Source organism: Trichomycterus rosablanca, chromosome 2 (assembly GCF_030014385.1).
Source record: "Trichomycterus rosablanca isolate fTriRos1 chromosome 2, fTriRos1.hap1, whole genome shotgun sequence".
Classification (NCBI taxonomy): Eukaryota; Metazoa; Chordata; class Actinopteri; order Siluriformes; family Trichomycteridae; genus Trichomycterus; species Trichomycterus rosablanca.
In genome coordinates, this window is record NC_085989.1 from 30,693,822 (window position 1) to 30,713,597 (window position 19,776).

General features: G+C 41.8%; 1 protein-coding gene across 12 annotated transcripts in view; it reads right to left on the reverse strand.

Annotated features, from left to right (window-relative positions):
• Window positions 1-19,776, reverse strand: part of macf1a (microtubule actin crosslinking factor 1a) — a 253,131-nt gene that overhangs the window by 11,883 nt on the left and 221,472 nt on the right. For 9 of the 12 annotated variants that reach the window (XM_063014320.1, XM_063014269.1, XM_063014278.1 and 6 more), the window contains 31 exons: window positions 17,576-17,735; window positions 16,746-17,072; window positions 16,461-16,545; window positions 15,195-15,421; window positions 14,584-14,790; window positions 14,059-14,286; window positions 13,738-13,956; window positions 13,446-13,649; window positions 11,718-11,943; window positions 11,389-11,615; window positions 10,410-10,532; window positions 10,212-10,313; window positions 10,021-10,122; window positions 9,755-9,928; window positions 9,489-9,644; window positions 7,254-7,451; window positions 6,966-7,094; window positions 6,375-6,557; window positions 6,089-6,244; window positions 5,532-5,738; window positions 4,810-4,929; window positions 4,153-4,322; window positions 3,881-4,040; window positions 3,502-3,696; window positions 2,775-3,047; window positions 2,476-2,664; window positions 2,041-2,152; window positions 1,794-1,948; window positions 1,200-1,362; window positions 599-753; window positions 430-504 (listed from right to left, as the gene is read on the reverse strand). In XM_063014320.1, the coding sequence (XP_062870390.1) occupies window positions 430-504; window positions 599-753; window positions 1,200-1,362; window positions 1,794-1,948; window positions 2,041-2,152; window positions 2,476-2,664; window positions 2,775-3,047; window positions 3,502-3,696; window positions 3,881-4,040; window positions 4,153-4,322; window positions 4,810-4,929; window positions 5,532-5,738; window positions 6,089-6,244; window positions 6,375-6,557; window positions 6,966-7,094; window positions 7,254-7,451; window positions 9,489-9,644; window positions 9,755-9,928; window positions 10,021-10,122; window positions 10,212-10,313; window positions 10,410-10,532; window positions 11,389-11,615; window positions 11,718-11,943; window positions 13,446-13,649; window positions 13,738-13,956; window positions 14,059-14,286; window positions 14,584-14,790; window positions 15,195-15,421; window positions 16,461-16,545; window positions 16,746-17,072; window positions 17,576-17,735 (5,407 nt within the window). The remainder of the gene's footprint in view (window positions 1-429; window positions 505-598; window positions 754-1,199; window positions 1,363-1,793; window positions 1,949-2,040; window positions 2,153-2,475; window positions 2,665-2,774; window positions 3,048-3,501; window positions 3,697-3,880; window positions 4,041-4,152; window positions 4,323-4,809; window positions 4,930-5,531; window positions 5,739-6,088; window positions 6,245-6,374; window positions 6,558-6,965; window positions 7,095-7,253; window positions 7,452-9,488; window positions 9,645-9,754; window positions 9,929-10,020; window positions 10,123-10,211; window positions 10,314-10,409; window positions 10,533-11,388; window positions 11,616-11,717; window positions 11,944-13,445; window positions 13,650-13,737; window positions 13,957-14,058; window positions 14,287-14,583; window positions 14,791-15,194; window positions 15,422-16,460; window positions 16,546-16,745; window positions 17,073-17,575; window positions 17,736-19,776) is intronic. The other 3 variants (XM_063014311.1, XM_063014328.1, XM_063014259.1) reach the window with 1 other exon arrangement.

Below are 19,776 nucleotides of genomic sequence, written 5' to 3' on the forward strand. Positions count from 1 at the left end.
AGTGTCATAATTCTGCTGAAGTTAAAATCTGATTGCAGTTGTGTCATATTCCCAAGAGAGCTGACCATGACTGAATGTGAGCTAAAATTTAAATACAAGTTTTTCAAGGCCCATTAAAAAAATACTTTTATTAATGTGAAGGAATAATGTCGACTTTAGCTCCACATCAGCCGATATGAACCATTTTGTCACAAATCAGTTTGTGACTACTTGATTTTTTTATTGCCCATCCCTAGTAAATATGTTAAGGAAGGTGATGGTTAGAATATTAAACATGAGATGGTACAGTACTACAGCATGATGTACATTCATAAACACATAAATCTAATACATTGCAAAACATCAGAGTGATAAAACACTCACTTATACAACTATCTAGTCATAAGTCATTGCTTTTGCCACTGCTATTAGCAAGAGCCCAAAACTCACCCTGTACTTGTTCTCCCCGATCTGCTCCACCTGGAACCTTTTAGCACACTTACACTGAGCCACCTGTCTGGTGACCTGCAAAGAGGATCATTTGGGATGTATTCAATACAAACATTATACAAAGTGAAAGGTCTAATACAATTATGGACTGTGTAATAGTAAATTTTACCTCATCTTCAATCTTGTCTGCATCTGTGGTGGGTCTGTAAGCATCCTTGTTGGGGTGCAACGCTGCCACAAACTCATAATAATCAATGTAACCGTCACCATCCTGGTCAAAGATATCAGCTACTGCAGTCATTTCCAACCTGCTGGTAGGGAATTCTAAAAGAAGAACAATGCAGTGTTATAAAGGTTTAAAACTTCCCACATTTCCTTTCTTTTGTTACTTTTGTTCAGTAGATTTCTAAGGCCAAAAGTAGATAGACACCTGATTAAATATGTCATTTCAAAACCATGGGCAAACCCCCCTCCCCCTCTTCAATTGTAACATCCTTCACTCTTCTAAGAAAGTTTTCCACAAGATGTTTGTGGAAATGTAAGGAAATATGTGCCTGTTCCAGTGGTTCCCAATGTGTGTGTGTGTGTTTGTCCGCGGAGCTATTGTGGGGGGTGATTAATTATGATTAATAATTAGTTTTGATTTTATACACTTATTTGCAGTGGTGTGAATAGAAATCCTAAACTTAATATTAGGAGGGATGTATGTTATGTAATTAAATAAAGTGTATGCTAAATAACATATCAGCATTTGAACTTTGTATACATACTTGAAGCCAGGATGCCATCTATAAATTCTTGTCGAGTGATTTTGCCATCTTGGTCCTTGTCGATGCGTCTAAAGAAGTCCATGACGCGAGACTTCTTGTGGTTCATCCAGCGCATGTACTTTTTCCTCCATACATCAAAGTCAAAGTTGGCAAACTCTTTCAACTGTGTGGAAAGGAAAATCAAAAAGCAATTGCACATATACTAACAGAGGCCTATGAATACAATACAAACACAAAAGGTTTATAAATTATTTATACGTTTATGTTTAACTGTTATTTTTAAAGTGAATTTCTCCGTATTTAGGGTTTATTTATACACCGGATGCCCTTTCTGATTCAACCGGCACTGAAAGCACATTGACAAGTGCACTTCCCAATGGCTTAATGGCTATGCATTTCCCCCTCAGAAATAGCCAATTATGTCTGTGTAGATGCCTGACCGGCTGACAGTACTGCTGCTGCTAGTGTGTTCTTTATCTGTGCCAACCAGGCGCTTACTTAAAACACCATTACTTACTTTCTGCATTTTTAGCGCTTGTAAAACAATGGATGTACTACTTGCTGTACCAAATGTATGTAAAACAACTGCCATACCTCTTCTAGCCTGTCAAGGGCATCATGAAGCTTGCGCTGGCGATCCAGAGCCAGTAGCCAAACCTGTTGCCATCGAGAGCAGAGCTGGTTGAGGCGAGGGTTTCCTCCCGTTAGCTGCACTGTATGCTGCTGTTGTTGCTGCTGCTGTTGTTTACCTAAGACACATAATGCAAAGAGATCTAGCAACATATTTCAGCAAGCAAACAGACTTAAAAGGATTGTGGGGAAAAAACACAAGGCCACATACGGGCCATCCGCCTCTCAGCAAGACTGCCGGAGGGCTCTGCTGTTTTTCTCTTGTAGGTCTTCGTGACTTTATCTACGTCAGGCTGTTTACGCGTCATCTCCTCCATAAACACCTGAGAATTATACAATCACAGGCATGTTTTAATAATAGCAACTTCAATAAAATTATAGAATATTCAAGTCAAATAAACACTTCATAATAAATACTTCAACTAACTGTATTCAGATTTTGAGTTATATGAAATGTTCATTTCAGCACTATAAATGATGAGCCTTCACTCCCCCAACCCAACTTTTCTGACATAGCCAATCATGTCTGTGATAATGCCTGGCTGGTTGGCCGACAGAACTGCTGTAGCATTTTGTAAAGTAATTACAAATGTAATTAAATATTTTATTAAGTTTTACAAAAAAACTACTCAGAAGCCCCACCAACCTGGTGCTCAGTGATGAGTGTTTTCAGTTGGGTGATGTCCTGTGGAAGGGGCTCTGTGTCACGCTGCACTAAAGTGGTCTCTGCATACTGTAGCCATGTCAACAGCTCTTCCAATAATGATGCATTGTTGAGGAGCTCAGCCAGCGCTGTCTCCAACCGCTGCTCGTGCTGCTTTGCCCATGTCAAAACCTGAAGAACAAGAAAAAGATCTCATTTACATTTACAGTTAGCCTTACTGCTGGTAATGACAAAAGTCAGTGACGTTTTTACTATTAAACTTGATAGTACTGCTGCTCTACCTCCTCAAAGCGGGCCCTGATGATTGTGATCCAGTGTTTGATAGTGGTAATGCAATCAGGGTGACACACTGCCAGGATTGCTTCCCCCATGCCTGCTGCTTTGTTCACATCTACTCTCTTTTCCTCCACTGTCTGCATGAAGTCACGATGAGTATGCAGCAGAGCCTGTAGAGTCTCTGACTCCTCCGGTAAAACACCACGGAAACGCAGGGTTTGCTCTGCCTCTGAAAGCCACTCCAGTATCATCTGCACTGCCTGCCGGAACTCTTCAGCCTGTGTGCACACAAAAAGAGAAGAAACAGAGGAGGGGTTAAACAGAAGTGTTTGCAGATGCCATTTGCAGATGCGTCTCTGACTTTGCTGGTTAAAAAAAAGAAATTTGTTGTAAAACACACATAAAAATACCAAAAATTACCAAAAAATAACAACAAAAAACAGAGTTTATTCTCTATTTAGTGACATTCTTCAAGTCTCTGATATATGCTACATACTGGGAACATTTTTGTAGGTAAATTGTGCAGCTTAAATGGAAGCAGACAGCTGCCATAAGTTTTCCTACTTCTTATTCAACCAGTGATGTGAGAGCCTAAAGCCTATTTATTTCTGATTGGCTGGTGCATAGTTGTCTTCAACTCTACCTTTTTAAATTGATGACTAAGCAATTTTTTTTTTACATACTGAAATCAATGCCAGTGAAGCTTATTTGCAGAATGTCTAAAAGTTTTACCTGTTTGAGAGCTTGCTGAAGGCGGGTCTGTTTGGTCACAGACAAGGCACAGACGGTGTCCCAGCGATTGCTGAGCTCCTGCAGTTGGACTTTGACCCAGGCTGTATCATCCCGACCAGTCTCCATGAGCTCACGAGCAGAGCGTTTGAGTGCCTGCACACTGCTGGTCCTCTTTCCCAGTTCCTTTTGGAAGGCCTATAGGATCACAACCAAAACATGGGCTTGCAATTGACCAAAAACTAAACTACTTCATTGGAATAATACCGTATTTACTCTGAAGCTACTTGCTTTGAAAAGCAGTAACGCTTCCACCTTGCTCAACTGTCAAAACATTGTTAAGGATCACTTTGGAGTCACAGATGAATACAATTACTGGTACCTTATGTGAATCCATGAGGTTAGAGACTAGGTCTAAGTCCCCATGGACAGGCAGATCTTCAGCCAGCTGTGGCTCCACTCGATACAGCCAGTCCACAAGAGCCTGCAGGGCCTCAGCAAACTGTCCTGAGAACAGTAGAGCCTCCTCCAGCTTGTGCTGCCTATAAAGACAAAATAGCATACAAACATGTTTAAAATTGGTTATATTCTCTTTCTCTAGACTGTTCAATTAAGTATTCAACAAGTTCCAAATGTTTCATGCTTTTTTTTTACCTTTCCACACTCTTCCCACACACAGTGTCCCACTTATCTCGGACCTCCCCCAAAAGGTTGTCCAGTTTGTGTGTGTCAGCGGGCAGTGTTGTTTTGTCTCTCATGGCCTTTCCAGAGCGTACTGTGGTATCATACACTGGCTGCTTAGAGCCTAGAGTCTTTTGAATCTCCTAGAACAAGGTGATGAGAGAAAAATAAGTAGGATTAATCCGAATAAATGCCAGAGCAATGTAAAAAAAATAGGGACATTGTGTAAACCATATTTAAATTGTTATATATCTGAAATTTAGTTATTAAATGACAAGTTGACAGATGACTGAAGTGATTTTATTAAAAGTGATGAAATCGTTATGGCAAGACAACTGTGATCTCTAAAATAACAAGGGGTGCTTACAGGCAGCCAAGGTAAGTGGAGGGACAAGCCACAAACTACCAACAGGTTAATTTATGACAAGATTAATTTATGACAGTGAACATGAAGGCTTTGAGAGCTACTGTGGCTCAAATTGCAGATCATTTTAATGAGACGAGGTGATTGTGTCACAACACACAATGCATCAAATACCATCTGTGTATGGGGCTGTGAAGTGCCCATACTAATACCTGTTTACTCTTATAGACAAGAGCATTTCACATTCATCAACACGTAATTTGTACCTTATGTTTAGACAGTTGCACTTTAATTTTGTCGGGCTCATTGGAGATCTCCAACTCAGCATCCAGCCTGTTCTCAGCCTCCTCCAGCCAGTCCATCAACTTCCTCCAGGCCTCATGAAACTGAAGTTGAACACAATGTTAAAATATGTTGTGCTATAGAATATTATGTAGAGTGTTCATATGTACAGGTGATTTGGAAAATATGATCATTAGGTTCACATTGCCTTAACAAGTTAACAATGATGTTTATTTCAGCAGCATTTTTACAAGCAGTGAGGCTAGTAATTATGAGCTTTTCAAGAGCAAGTTTGTTGCATCAATACTTTGGATATTAACCTTACAAGTAACTAAGTAAAGCTTTGATTGACCAAGTAGCACAATTACTCTTAAGAAAACAACACATAAACCAACCTTTTTGAGCTGTCGCTGACATAACCAAGGACGGACAAAACCTAGTAGGTATACCACTGGCACTGTGCTTATTTTTTATACTATATAGAATGTAGAATACAGTTTGGGATAACAAGCTCATTTCCTCTCTGTAGTGTTTACATGCATTATAAATTATCTAAAAGAGATCTGCATTGAATAACTTTCTGAACGCAGACTAAGGTGGCTGTATTAAATGTATTAGCCTTATTAGGATTTATAGTATTTTCTTAACATACATAATCTTCAAAAATTAGAAAATTATCAGACTTTCAATGCCCACACAATGTTACCTGTTTGGCTCTTTTGCGAGCCTCATCGAGGTGTCGTCCTCTGTCGAGAGACCTTTGCACCAGCTTGTCCCAGCGAGCTTGCACGCTTAACAGCAGGTTTTTGATCAGCACTACGTCCTGTTTGAGGCTAGCAAAACGGAGCTGTGATCCTGCCTTCTCCAGAGCCAGTACCTGCTCCCTGTGTGTGTTCACCTCATTTACAAAGACCTGAGAAGCAAACATGCAAAGGGTCAAAGCAGTGTCATTAACTGAGCTGAGTGCTCTGATATCAGAATTGAAACAATTAATTAGTGGACACAGTTTCAATAAGCTGAGACATTCTAATGCTAGACTTTTGCTAAACTAAGTCAGACTAAACAGCATTTAACCTATGTCAAATTATTAATTCATGCATATCCAGTGCCCCTGCTGATTGCTTGACATTCTCACTGGCTGATATAGTTTTCAGAAAGGTCATTATCCTCTAATCATTTAAACAATTGATGTGGGTGGCTCAATGTAAGGAAACTTAAGAGTGTTTGAGGAAGTTGAGGAGGGGTTTAAGCTTTGTCTTTTACCTTGTGCTCATCTATCTGAAAGAGGACCGTGTCAAGGATGAGGCTGGGTGGTTGGGCCATGTTCAAAGTCTGCTCTGCTTGGGTCAACCAGTTGATGGTGTCCTGTAGGGAGGACTGGAAACCTGTAGCCAGTGAGACAGCCTCCTCTAGCTTAGCCTGACCACAAACCAAAGAAATAGGCAATGAGAACCACATGGCTTCACCATGGCAAATCAAATATTGATTATACTTCTATTTGGCCGTGTTCATTGTCATACAAGTTTTATAAGACAGGCGTTACTCTTACCCTTCTGTCATCTATCTTGGCGTTTAGACTGGCCCACTTGTTCTGGAGCAGGGCCAGGTTCTGCTGAGTTTGGGTGGTTCCAGGGCTGGACTCCTCTCCACCTCTGGCCAACAGCATGGCCTCTCCCTGATCCAGCAGCCGATGATACTGTTCAGCACGCTGCGAAAGCTGGGCCTGCAGCTCCTGTAAACATTAAACATGAGAATTACAGTATGCACATTGTATTCATAACAGCTTTAGACTTTACACAGAAGTCTGAACCCTATAGTCTCTAGACACTAGAGGACAGGTTTTCTCAGTACTGTCGGAGGAAACCGGAACTCCCAGAGGAAACCCATGCAGACATGGGGAGAACATGCAAACTCCAGCTCCACCTGGGAATCGAACCCAGGACCTTCTTGCTGTGAGGCGACAGTGCTACCCACCGAGCCACCGTGCCGCCCCATAATAAATCCTAATAATTTAATATAATCATATAGTTCTTGCATTCTGTATCCTACTATACTGCCTAACAGCATTGATCTAACAGTGCAGAAAGCATAAGGCATTGAACATGCAGCTCTCTCTACAGGTCTGTGCTGAAATGTTTACCATGTGCTGCTGCAGCTGCTCCCTGGCCGTCTCAGGCAGGCCACCTGTGGGTTTGGCAGCAGATAGCTGACTCTCTGTGCGTCTCAGCCACTGCAGGAACTCCTCCAGCTCACCATGGAAACCCTCCGCCTGAACACAGCGAGCAGACAAGACAAAGCAGATCAGTTAACTGAGCTGAAATGCTCACTACCGTTAATACTTATGAGACCTGCCTGCTAAGCACACTTTTAAAGTCATATATACACTTGATAATATTTCAGCTGTGTTTTATGGCTAGTTGTGGCACACCTGGTGCAGCGCACTCTCTAGCAGTTTCTGTCTCTCATCAGTTTTCAGCAGCAGGCTCTCCCAGCTGCTGTTCAGTTCATCCAGCTGGTCTCTCAGGTGGCTGGCTTCATCCCCGGGACTGGACTCCAACAGCTCTGAACCAGCAGCGTTCACTGTCTCCACAGTGGATCGATGAGACAGGACATCATTCCGCAGCACCTGGAAGTTTAGCACAGATGAATAAGATTGTGCTCTATATAAAACAATAACACATCAGTGATGCCTTATTTATTCTACATTTTTAGGCCATGACCATGTGAATCATTATTAATTATTAACTTCCAGAGTAAAGCATCAAATACATATACCTTAACTTAGGTATAGGTACACCTATACTTCTATCACTCACTGCCAGTTACTAATTGTCTACCATATTACATGACAACTACCGACTTGGAATGGTAAGAGCTAGCCTATTATTTTCTAAAGTATGTGAAGCCTGACACTGACATCTACCAAAAATCACTGGGAGGCAAAAATGCCAAACCTCTCACCCAGGGACCAACGCCAAACAAGCCTTATTGAACCTGAACAAGCCTTAATTAGCTTTATTGAAACTTATTAATCCTAGATGGCTTTGACATATTTGGGGAATAAACTTAGACCCTCTACATGATGGGACACATGCAGCTTTAATGTCAATTTTACATTTAGTCGGTTGAAGAAGAGGTTGAATCGACATCCATTAATTGTATTATTGTAGTTGATTGACAGCTTGTCTGATTGTACTTCCATATTGCAGATACTAGTCAAAATAAACAGAATATACATAATTATCTGGGATGTTTGGCAACTCATTTGAAAAATATGTTAATGGAAGTTTCTCATTCTTGCAACCCTATGCAAAAGAAAGGAATGAAATACAAGAAATGGAAATATGAAAGTTCTACAGAGCTGAATGATGATTTTACAGTTTATTTTGACTAGGGACACTAAAACAATCCCTGGATTTTAAATTGAAAATATTTAACCAAACCAACCAACTTTAAGATGTTTGATTGTTTGTTTATTAGGACCTTAACGTCATGTTTTACACTTTGTGTTCGATATAACCTTGTGTGATGAGTAACTACCGCTTCTGTCATGAATGTAACCTGTCTTGGACAATTGTATTATCTCCAATTCACCTCACTTGCATGTCTTTCAACTGTGGGAGGAAACCAGAGCTCCCGGAGGAAACCCACGCAGACACGGGGAGAATATGCAAACTCCACACAAAAAGGACCCGGACCGCCCCACCTGGGGATCAAACCCAGGACCTTCCTGCTGTGAGGCGATAGTGCTACCTACTTAGCCACCGTGCCGAGCTTTAAGATGACCTAAAAATTCTAGCATTACAAAACAATTGGGGGAAAAGCATTGTCTTATGAAGGAAGAAACTACTGTTTCCGTTATGCAAAGCGTAATTAATGATTTTCCACTCCCCTGCCTGCCTTTACAAAAAGCGCTGTCAGTGTTTTATGTATATATTGTATACATCAGATCTTATTTATTTTTTGTTAAAACAATATGTACAATATTTGTATAAGAAGTAAAATGGTTAGCATTAGTCTATACGTATTTTAATGGTGTTTGCTCTGTGGTACAGTAAAGCACTGGAATTATGGTACATAGTCATTGTTCTCCTTGGTCACAGACACATTTTTCCTGTTCAAATAAATTTGAGAAACAGACTTAAGCCACATATTTCTTATGACTTAATGTCCTGGAAACACTGATTGTCTGATAGCGCCATGCTGCACAGAGAAAAATACTTTGTGGTTTTATGCAAGCCTTCCCACTACTTATTTATTTGGGGTTAAGCACCATGTTTAACACATAAGTGTCATTTAACGACAAAACAGGTATGATGTGTCTGTTTAATTTCTCTTGTCTTTATATTTTGGGGCCATTTTATATTTTTATTGTTATGACTGCAAAGTATGTTAAAACTGTTCTTGTGTTTAGTCTAGAGGAAAACAAGTCATTGATTGACATTATTTAGGTTCTTACTTTATCTTGTAGCTGATTGGTTTAGTCTGACACAAAGGTAAAATCATATGACCTTCTGTAGAAGTAGATGTCTTGTCACTACTTTTAAGTTTAAACATTACCAACAGTAAAAAATAAATGTCATTTTATATTCTAAAATCTCTCTGTTCAGCTTTATACAGCACAGAAATGCTAATAAAATTGATGTGAAAAAAGTGTGCATACATGGTGTTTTGCAAGCTCAATCTCAATAGCTTTGGGGTCGGAGCTGATGGGTCGTTGAGTGTCCAGGGTGGCATGTGTATGGCTGAGCCAGGACTGCAGCTCAGAAAGGGCGTGTTGAAACTGACCCAGGGCGAGCAGAGCTCCTTCCAGTTTGTGCTGAGAGATAAAGAAAACAAATAAGAAAGCATAGATCATGAACATACTCAAAGTACTGATTATTACCACATCAAATAACACAGACAGAAGAGATAACTGTGTGTGCTAACCTGTCGAAATGTAATCTTTTCTCCTAGATTCTCCCACAGATGTCTCAGCTCGATCAGAGGCTCCTGGATCATGTCTCTGTCGGTCTGGTCAGTAACCTTCTTAAGCAGTAGCTCCCCCTGGTGGCAAAGCTTTTCCATGTCTATCTGCTGCTGGTACACGTCCACCTTAAATTGCTGTACAAAGGGTAAATACGAGTTTGGCATTTTAGTTCAGTTTGAAATCATTACAGTTGATGTATACAGGGAATTAGGTAATCAATCTGAACCTTGAGCTCCTCTATCTGTTGTTTGACAGTGCTGAGATCAGTTCCCACAGGTGACATATCACACAGCTTGATGACCGCATTGTCCAAGAAGTCAAACATGCCCTGAGTGCAAAAAAAGACGTATTAGCACTAGACTTCTTTATTACATCAGAGTTGCATACACAGTTCTATATCTGTGCAGTGCTACCTACCTGCAAAGCATCCTGGTACTGCACTGAGGCTGTCATAGCCTCCTCCAGCTTCTCCATCCTCTCTCTCCATGTGCGGTTCAAGCCGTCCCAGGCGGCATTCATCTAGAGGAAAAGCAAAAATTTAGCAAAAGAGAAACATTTGGTTTGGGGGCATGTCAAGAGAGATAATAAATCCACTAAAGTATTTTCTGCTCTTACTTCATCGATGGTCTTCTTGACCTCTGGTTTCTCTGTTTCTCCACATGCAAAGATGAGATCTGCTCCCAGAGTGCGTACGATCTCCAACTCCTCCCTCAATCCATCTGTCTCTGCTTTAATAGCCTAAAAGCACAGACAGAACACATACAATTAATTTTGCTAACAATTATGTATCTGCAACATAAAAGCAATTATACAATTCTAGCTATGCCTATGTAATAGCTTGTTTGCCTAAAAATAAATTTTCATCACCCACTGGTCAGGGTCATGGTGGGTCTGGTTTTACCAGGAAACACTGGGTGCAAGGCAGGAATACCACACACAAGGCTAAGTCATCTATCCCACTCAGACATAGCCAATCATGTCTGTGTGGATGCCCACCCAGCTGATAGCACCACTGAGTTTAGAACCTGGATGGCAGCGATGTTGGACTAATATAAAAGACCATCAGAGCGCCTTAAAAAACACAATGTTTCTCTGTGCATAACAAATCTGTAAAGAGTCGACAATAGAGGCAGCAGTAGACCAGTGGTTAAGCTACTGGTCCAGTAATCAGAAGGTTGCTGGTTCAAGCCCCACCACTGCCAGGTTGCCACTGTTGGGCCCTTGAGCAAGGCACTTAACCCTTAATTGTTTATATTGTATATTGTAAGTTGCTTTGGATAAAAGTGTCTGCTAAATGCCAAAAATGTAAATGTAAAACATGATAGCACAAGACTCACAAACCAGAAAAAAGATCCAACGCAACTAGCAGTTGTGACTGAATATAATGCAAGCAATTGCAGTTTAAGGGCCTTGCTCAGGTGCACAACTGAGGCATCTTGGGGGTGGGGCTTGAACCAGCCAGCAACCTTTCGATTACTAGTCCAGTACCACTACCAGCTACAACATCTAATTTTTAATGGAAATTATAAGCCATATGTAAAACCAATCAGTATATTTTTAAACTTATTATCCTTCAACATCCTGAAATACTCACTTCTGCTGCCTCTATTTGCTGTTTGATGAGTGATGGATCAACTCCAGGGTCCTCCAGCTCTTTTACAATGTCCTGAGAGTCTCGCAGTGTACTTAAGAGAGCCCCCATGTCGGACCAGAACTTTCCAGCCAGGTCCAGCACATCCTGCAGCTTGCCCTCTCTCTCCTCTGCCCTCTGTCTGATCTCGTCCCAAAGAGAGCGCAGCCTCAGGAGCCGCGAGCGCACCGCTGAAGAAAAAGCATAGCAATAATTCAAATGTATCTACATTAAGAATTTTGTGCAGTAAAATGTTTTTCACTTTTTTTCCAGCACATTTCCGGAATTCTCACCTTGGGCAGCAGGGTCAGTGTGTGATGCACGGGTAATCAGCTCCTCCCCACGGGCACACAGGGCACTGAAGGACGGAAGCAGTTTGTCCAGCTCCAGCCCAGCTGCCCTGTGCTCTGCCAACTGTTCACGGATCTTGTCCACCTCAGCTGCAATGGGAGGAGGCTGCCGCAAGCGCTGCACTGCACCCTCCAGGGTCTCCAACAGTGGGTCCATTTTATCATGGAACTGGGACATCAGAAAAAGAGGGTAAATATTAATAATGCTTTATATGGCGTGATTAGTCTATATTCTATAATAATATATAATTTCGAAAAATAGTGATTAGGCATTTGATTGTTTTGCTAAACAATTAATGATGAAAGATGTTTCCTTAGGTATACTCACACAAAAGACACTTCACATATAAAGAAAGCCTGGCCTCAACAACATGTAAAGAAATTATGATTCTTTTTCCACACACACAGACCCTTTCAGTGTTTAAATTATGTCAGTAAAATGCATTACAGGCATGGAGTTGTTTTAGTGATTAATGGAGTTCTTACCTCCGTCAGCTGAGGATGGTGCACAGAGCAGTGATGGGAACAAACAGCACATCCACAATGAGTGGCAGGATGATGGGATGGATGGTGCAAAAACACACAACGGATGGAAAGTGGGATGTGGAAAGATGCAAAAAGCAAAACAAAGTGGTGCAGGAACAGACAAACGGGGGCAATGGAGTGAGCAAGAATGGGACGAAGGTGAAGTGAGAAGCAGGGAGCATAGACAAGTAAGAGTACAATACAGTTCAAGGAGAGAGGTGGAGAAACAATATCATGTGTTAATCAAACTACATGCAAACAAGCCAGCAAGCATATCAACAATAACAACAACAAACATTCAACCAATCTGATGTCAAAGTGCTAGGAACAATAAGGAGAGGTACATGTCCACTTGATAGGATGCCGCAGCCTACTCGTTTTATCAAAGGGCTGTGTCACATTTCAGCCCAGATGATGCCATACCCATCTGCGCTAAAGAACATAATTAGCTTTCCTCTCGGGAGGGAATGCATTCCAGTACTCCCTATTAATCAAATTAAGACCAGCAGAAATCCAGTGACACATGTATTACAGGGTGGAGTCGGAGCTCTTTTCCAAGCATTCTGAGCTGCCCAATGCCATTGAATGATCAGCAATAATAGGCAGTGCCATAGCTAAAGACATGTCAAAAGTAGTCCATGTTAGCCCTTGCATTTTCATGACAGCTGTTGATCTAATAAAAATAATAGTAATTACTTTAAGTGCAAGCTACACCACCACCACAAACCATCCTGTTGCTAAGGAGCTAACTGGCACTGCTTTCTGGATTGCCTTCCGTGCTGATCCCAAGCATCTATAAGCTTTTGGCATTGGGAGTGAGTGGGAAGTGGTGGGAAGTACCCCTACTAAGTGCACTGACCTGGCCAATTAGAAGGCAAGCAGGTGGCTGGCTGCTCATGTCACAGATAAGCACATGCTAGCTTTCAGCCTGTCCTGTGACAGCAACCAGCATTCGAAAATGGGTGGGATTGGAAATGGGTGGGTTGCAAGTAGTGACAACATATTCAAGTGGACATACACCCATGATCTAGGTGACTTAGATGTGGCAGAGAGCATGTTCAATAAAAAAACATGATGTAAATGTGACATCCTTTAAATTTTGTAGTAGCTTTAGTGCAGTGGACACACGACTATAAAAACACATACCTGTGATGACTGAGAGAACGCCTCATCCAGTGCTGCAGCCTGATTTTTGACCTCCTCCTTAATGGCCAGGTAGCGTTTCTCTGAGTCATTATAGCGCTGTCTCACCGTTGCTCCCTCCTCAGCACTCAACTCAGCCAGCTGTGGCCCAATCTTCAGCAGCTTGTCAATGTGGGGTTTGTGTTCAGCTATTGATTCTCTCAGGAGCTAGACAAACAGCAGAGGACATTCATTATTTTCTGGCCACTTATAGATTATATTATCTGTGCAGCTTAAATAAAACCTGAATACTGACCCTCATTTGGTCCTGCTGTTGGCGGAGAGCCTCTGTTTCGATGGCAGGAGGGGGCAGCTGGGTGATCATGCTCTCAGTCTCCCCCAGCCATGGCTCCAGCTCCTCGTACGTCTCCCAGAAGCGGGCCACCAGCACTTGAGCCTGCTCCAGAGCTGAGAAACGTTCTGCATGGTTCTGACTCACTGCCTCATAGCGGGCACTCAGCGAGTCAGTCTTTACCTACAGAGCAAATGCATGCTTGATAAATGTACATTTGTTCAAAAAGTAATATTACTCAACTGTAAAATGACTCTACACTGCTGTGCCCTTAAACTCTCTCACCTTGAGTAATTCTCTCTGTTGCTCGGTGCAACTCTCCAGGATATCCTCTCGTGTGTTGAGGAGTTGGTCCACTGTGTCCTTGTGGCGGATGATGTCGATGTTAAAGGCCCTCTGGACCTGGAGCTGAGCCACAGTAACATCCGGCTCCAGACTCAGCGGTCCCAGTGACGCTAGTTTCCTCTCCGTCTCCCCCACCCAGGCCAGTTCCGCATCTACAGCCTCCTCGTACTAACAGAACAGTATTGTTACTAGGACATTGAGAATTATGAATGATCTGCTAAGCCCAGAGAAAAGAACACTTCTAATTTGCTATGTTATTTAAATCAATGTTCTATCTATCTATCTATTCATCCATCCATCCATCCATCCATCTACAAGTAGCACAGTCTGTTAATTTGCACTTAAAACCATGTCATCCACCCCCACATCCAACCTCTAATAATGTGTATAATTTCCATTTAATACATATATTATTTCTTCAAAAAGCCCAAATTTGATTCTCACTGCTATATCAAAAAGCAGTACCTGTTGGGATCGTTGGATGGCTGCCTGCACAAGCTGTACTCTTTGCGTGATTGTCTCATCAGCCTGTCGGTAGCGCTGGTTGGCATCAGCCACCAGACGGTCCAGTCCTTCACGGGCCCGCCAGGGAACCAAGTCCAGCAGGGCACTGCCCACTTCATTGATAGTGTCCAGAACCAATCTTTTCTCAGCAGACACACACTTCAGGTCCTGAGACGAAATGAACAAGTGAATGATAAACAGATTGTCAAAAATAAAACATAAAAATACATTAATAAACCAAGTTTACTTAGTGTTAAATACAATTACATAGAAAGTGTATTCCAGTATGGGTTTATGCTGCTTAAAAAAATCACAGATGATCAAGTAAAGGTGAAATTTACATTTAACAATTTCATTATTTTAAATGTGGCATATGGCAGCCAGTAATGTAAGAGACAGGTTAACATAGGGTTAAAAGGCATCTGCCAGGATGGGTTTAAGCTAGCATACCACAGTTATTGGCTAGCATCTTTCCTACTCACTGAGCAGAGCCAGACCACAAATGTTTGTATTCTCATCAGGATTCAAACATGTAATTAGTCAGTGTAGTTCTTTTTTAAGACAGTAGCCACCTTTTGTTTCTCCTGATAGGCTGGTGTTGTATCTGGCTCTATGTTATTGAGCTCTGCCTCCACAGAATCCAGCCACTGGTTGAGGTCCTCGTGGGCACTGGCAAATCGGGTGGCGAGTTGCAGTGCTTGCTCCAGGTTCCGGAGGGCCTTGCTGCTGCCTGCTGTCATCTCTGCATAACGGCTCTTTATGCCATCGAGCTTCTCCTGTATAAGCAGCACCTCCTCACCTAAAACCCAGGAAAAGAAATATATAGTCAGAATGATACTTATTACAAATCACATGACAAAGAGAGTGTACTGCATAAGCCACTGGGGAAATTCGATTTTTAACTAAATCATATTAATTGCATGAGCGTGTTATTGTGTGATTGTTATTTTAATAGGGCACATAGTTTTACAACTAAATATATTACTTTGTTTGATCTATGAGAACAAAAAGCTAGGGTTTGATCAGAATATTAATCAAGTTTTTAATTGCCACATACAAGCTGAAACCTCAGCTTTGCTATTGACCAGCCATGCACCACATAGGCACATTTGGCTGTGTTTGAGGAAGGGCAAGGTAAAAATGAGTTCCTCAGTGCTGCTACAACTGCGGCCCCTGAGAGCTGGTTGATGTGCCTGACTCTCCATCGTGAAACTGCTCTCCGAGAGTCTGAGAAGTGGTCGATGACTATGTGCAGAATTGGATATGACTAAACAACATCCTCCCTTCCTAAACCACACACACATGCACACGTTGCTCTATCGCAGGGTTGGGAACAGACAGCATTCATACGCACTGCAGCCTGCATCCAACTAGCTTGATGATCCTTGTTCTCGGACAGATCAGAGACTTGAATCCGGGACCACACCCAGGCATGAAAACTAATTGCAAACATGCCCAACCATACTGCAATCTGAAAAGAACAGGGTCTGGAACAAAAGTTTCGAGCTCATTCCCCCTCTGACACATGTAAAGCCATTAGTGCACCAGTTGCAGATCTCTACATCGAGCTGTAACAAGTACGGAGGAACACGCTTGTCTGAAGTACTCTTTTACCCACTCATTAAGGCACCTTGACCAGACAGTAGGTGTGTGATATGAACATACACAGTTTCTGATAGTAAATGTAATGACACACAAGTGTATACCACAGTAACAGATTTAAATTGAATAGAAAATGAATCAGGTATTCTGAATCCGAATTCACACAAAAGATTTATTTTTGATCAAGCTCTTGATCTGAATTGTTGGCTAAATGTAAATGATGCAACTTTTGATACCTGTAGTCTGTTTCAGCAGAGCCTGTCCATTCTTTATGGCCTGATCAACAGTCTTCTTCCTGCTTACAATCTCCTCATTTAGAGACTTAAAAAAACAAAAAGGAAAAACATTGACATAACTGCATTTTAATGGCAACGGGAAAGGGCATTTTCCATTGCCGTGGCATTTTTAATTGTCAATGGAAGAAAAAAGGCAACTCATTTATTTTCCTCAATTTTAAAAGCAACTATAAATAACTATAAAACTATAAACACTGCATCTAAAAACTCCCAACTGTGCCATACCAAAGTGTATTTGTGTTGCTCAGCCAGCAGCTCAGGCTGGTAGCTCTGCACTGAGACATCAGCTAGGCGCTGCGCCACCTCAGCCAGCCAGTTCAGCACCTCCACCTCCTCCTCCCCAAACAGCTGTGCATTGGCCAGGGCCTGCTCCAGCATGGCCTCCCGCCGAGTGCACCAATTACGCAGATCAGTGTGTCCGCTGCGCACAGCTCCCACCCTCTCGTTCAGCCAGTTGCAATCTGCTGCACAGCTAAGAGGGGACAGTGATTGCCCAAGAGCCTCCATAAGATCCACCTCTTTTCGCCGAGACAGCACCTCCTCTTGGAGGGCCTGGGGTTTGACCCAGAGACGAGTGGGAAAAGAACAGGGTGATGGTATGAAGAAGTAAAGAAAGAAAAAGAAAAAAATGGAACAACAATCATGAATAATGAATAAATGAAAAAAATATATAAATTATAATATGGGAAGAAAAACTACACAAGTAAATAAATGTAAAATCATACAATATTAAAACATAAGTTACATTATATGGATAAAACATGACAAAGTAGAAATTAAAATGAAGCACATTTCTAAAATATAACAGAAACCATAAACTAAATGGAGATGGTATGGGAATACTCATTCAAACTGGACTTGAAAGGTCTGAAGGTTTCCCAATATGCTCTGGTTTGATCTTTCCCATTAACGTCCATTTATCCCAGACTTCTAATGTCTGGACACGTTTAAGACAGGTGTAACCGCCACTGAAAGCGCTATTGCTGGAAAAAGAGACGCACGGATCTCTTCTAGTAGGTGATGATAGCACAATCCTCCTGGCTGATCTACTGTACCTTGTGGCGGCTGATTTGCTGGCTAATTTTGGAGGCCTGGGTTCCCATGGGTTCAGCGGAGCACAGACGCCTCTCTGTGGCACTCAGCCACTCTCCCAGAGGCTCCACTGTCTCGTGGAACTGCAGAGCCAGCACCTGTAGCTCTTCTAGTTGACGTTGCCTAAGAGATGAGGAAAAGGTCAGAATGCATGTGAACCTGTGTTTGTGTAAAAAAAGAGTATGTGTGAGTATAAGTTAAAGTCTTGAAAATTGTGGAAATACTTTAAGTCTCTATAATCATGCCAGAGTCCTCCTTTATCTCTAACAACGAGCCACAACAGCTCTAACTATTCCAGTTTTTCTTATTTTTTCTTACTTTCTTTTCTTTTTTCTTACTGCGTTTACATAAAAAGTCAGTCTCTTCTGAACGTTAGTTGTTTTAGTTTTTACTATATGTGAGACTTCTCGATTCAGAATGATCACTACAAATGATCTCTACACCTCTACAAAGAACAAACCTCTTAACATTGTTTTATTCTATTAATATGCTGAATTTACCATATGAATAGAAATTGTGTACAACAATTCACAAAAAATTCCATATACTATATACAGTATATACTGTATATATATATATATATATATATATATATATATATATATACAGGGGTTGGACAAAATAACTGAAACACCTGGTTTTAGACCACAATAATTTATTAGTATGGTGTAGGGCCTCCTTTTGCGGCCAATACAGCGTCAATTCGTCTTGGAAAGTGGTCAGAGGGATTTTAAGCCATTCTTCTTGCAGGATAGTGGCCAGGTCACTACGTGATGCTGGTGGAGGAAAACGTTTCCTGACTCGCTTCTCCAAAACACCCCAAAGTGGCTCAATAATATTTAGATCTGGTGACTGTGCAGGCCATGGGAGATGTTCAACTTCACTTTCATGTTCATCAAACCAATCTTTCACCAGTCTTGCTGTGTGTATTGGTGCATTGTCATCCTGATACACGGCACCGCCATTGGATGCACATGGTCCTCCAGAATGGTTCGGTAGTCCTTGGCAGTGACGCGCCCATCTAGCACAAGTATTGGGCCAAGGGAATGCCATGATATGGCAGCCCAAACCATCACTGATCCACCCCCATGCTTCACTCTGGGCATGCAACAGTCTGGGTGGTACGCTTCTTTGGGGCTTCTCCACACCGTAACTCTCCCGGATGTGGGGAAAACAGTAAAGGTGGACTCATCAGAGAACAATACATGTTTCACATTGTCCACAGCCCAAGATTTGCGCTCCTTGCACCATTGAAACCGACGTTTGGCATTGGCACGAGTGACCAAAGGTTTGGCTATAGCAGCCAGGCCGTGTATATCGACCCTGTGGAGCTCCCGACGGACAGTTCTGGTGGAAACAGGAGAGTTGAGGTGCACATTTAATTCTGCCGTGATTTGGGCAGCCGTGGTTTTATGTTTTTTGGATACAATCCAGGTTAGCACCCGAACATCCCTTTCAGACAGCTTCCTCTTGCGTCCACAGTTAATCCTGTTGGATGTGGTTTGTCCTTCTTGGTGGTATGCTGACATTACCCTGGATACCGTGGCTCTTGATACATCACAAAGACTTGCTGTCTTGGTCACAGATGCGCCAGCAAGACGTGCACCAACAATTTGTCCTCTTTTGAACTCTGGTATGTCACCCATAATGTTGTGTGCATTGCAATATTTTGAGCAAAACTGTGCTCTTACCCTGCTAATTGAACCTTCACACTCTGCTCTTACTGGTGCAATGTGCAATTAATGAAGATTGGCCACCAGACTGGTCCAATTTAGCCATGAAACCTCCCACACTAAAATGACAGGTGTTTCAGTTATTTTGTCCAACCCCTGTATATATATATATATATATATATATATATATATATATATATATATATATATATATATATATTTAAAAGTTTTTGTGCAGAGTAGTAATTGGTCGTGTCTGAGAGACTGAGAGAGCGCTTATACTCCAGATTTAGCGCCATCTGATTTCCACCTCTTTGGATGCTCAAAAGAAGCTTTAGGGGAAGAAGATTTTCATGTGATGATGATGTGAAAGCAGTAGTGCATCAGTGGCTACGCTCTCCACCAAAAAGATTTACTGCTGATGGCATTAAAAGGTTGGTACGACGCTGGGAAAATGCATCGGAAGGTAATTATGTAGAAAGGTGATGTAT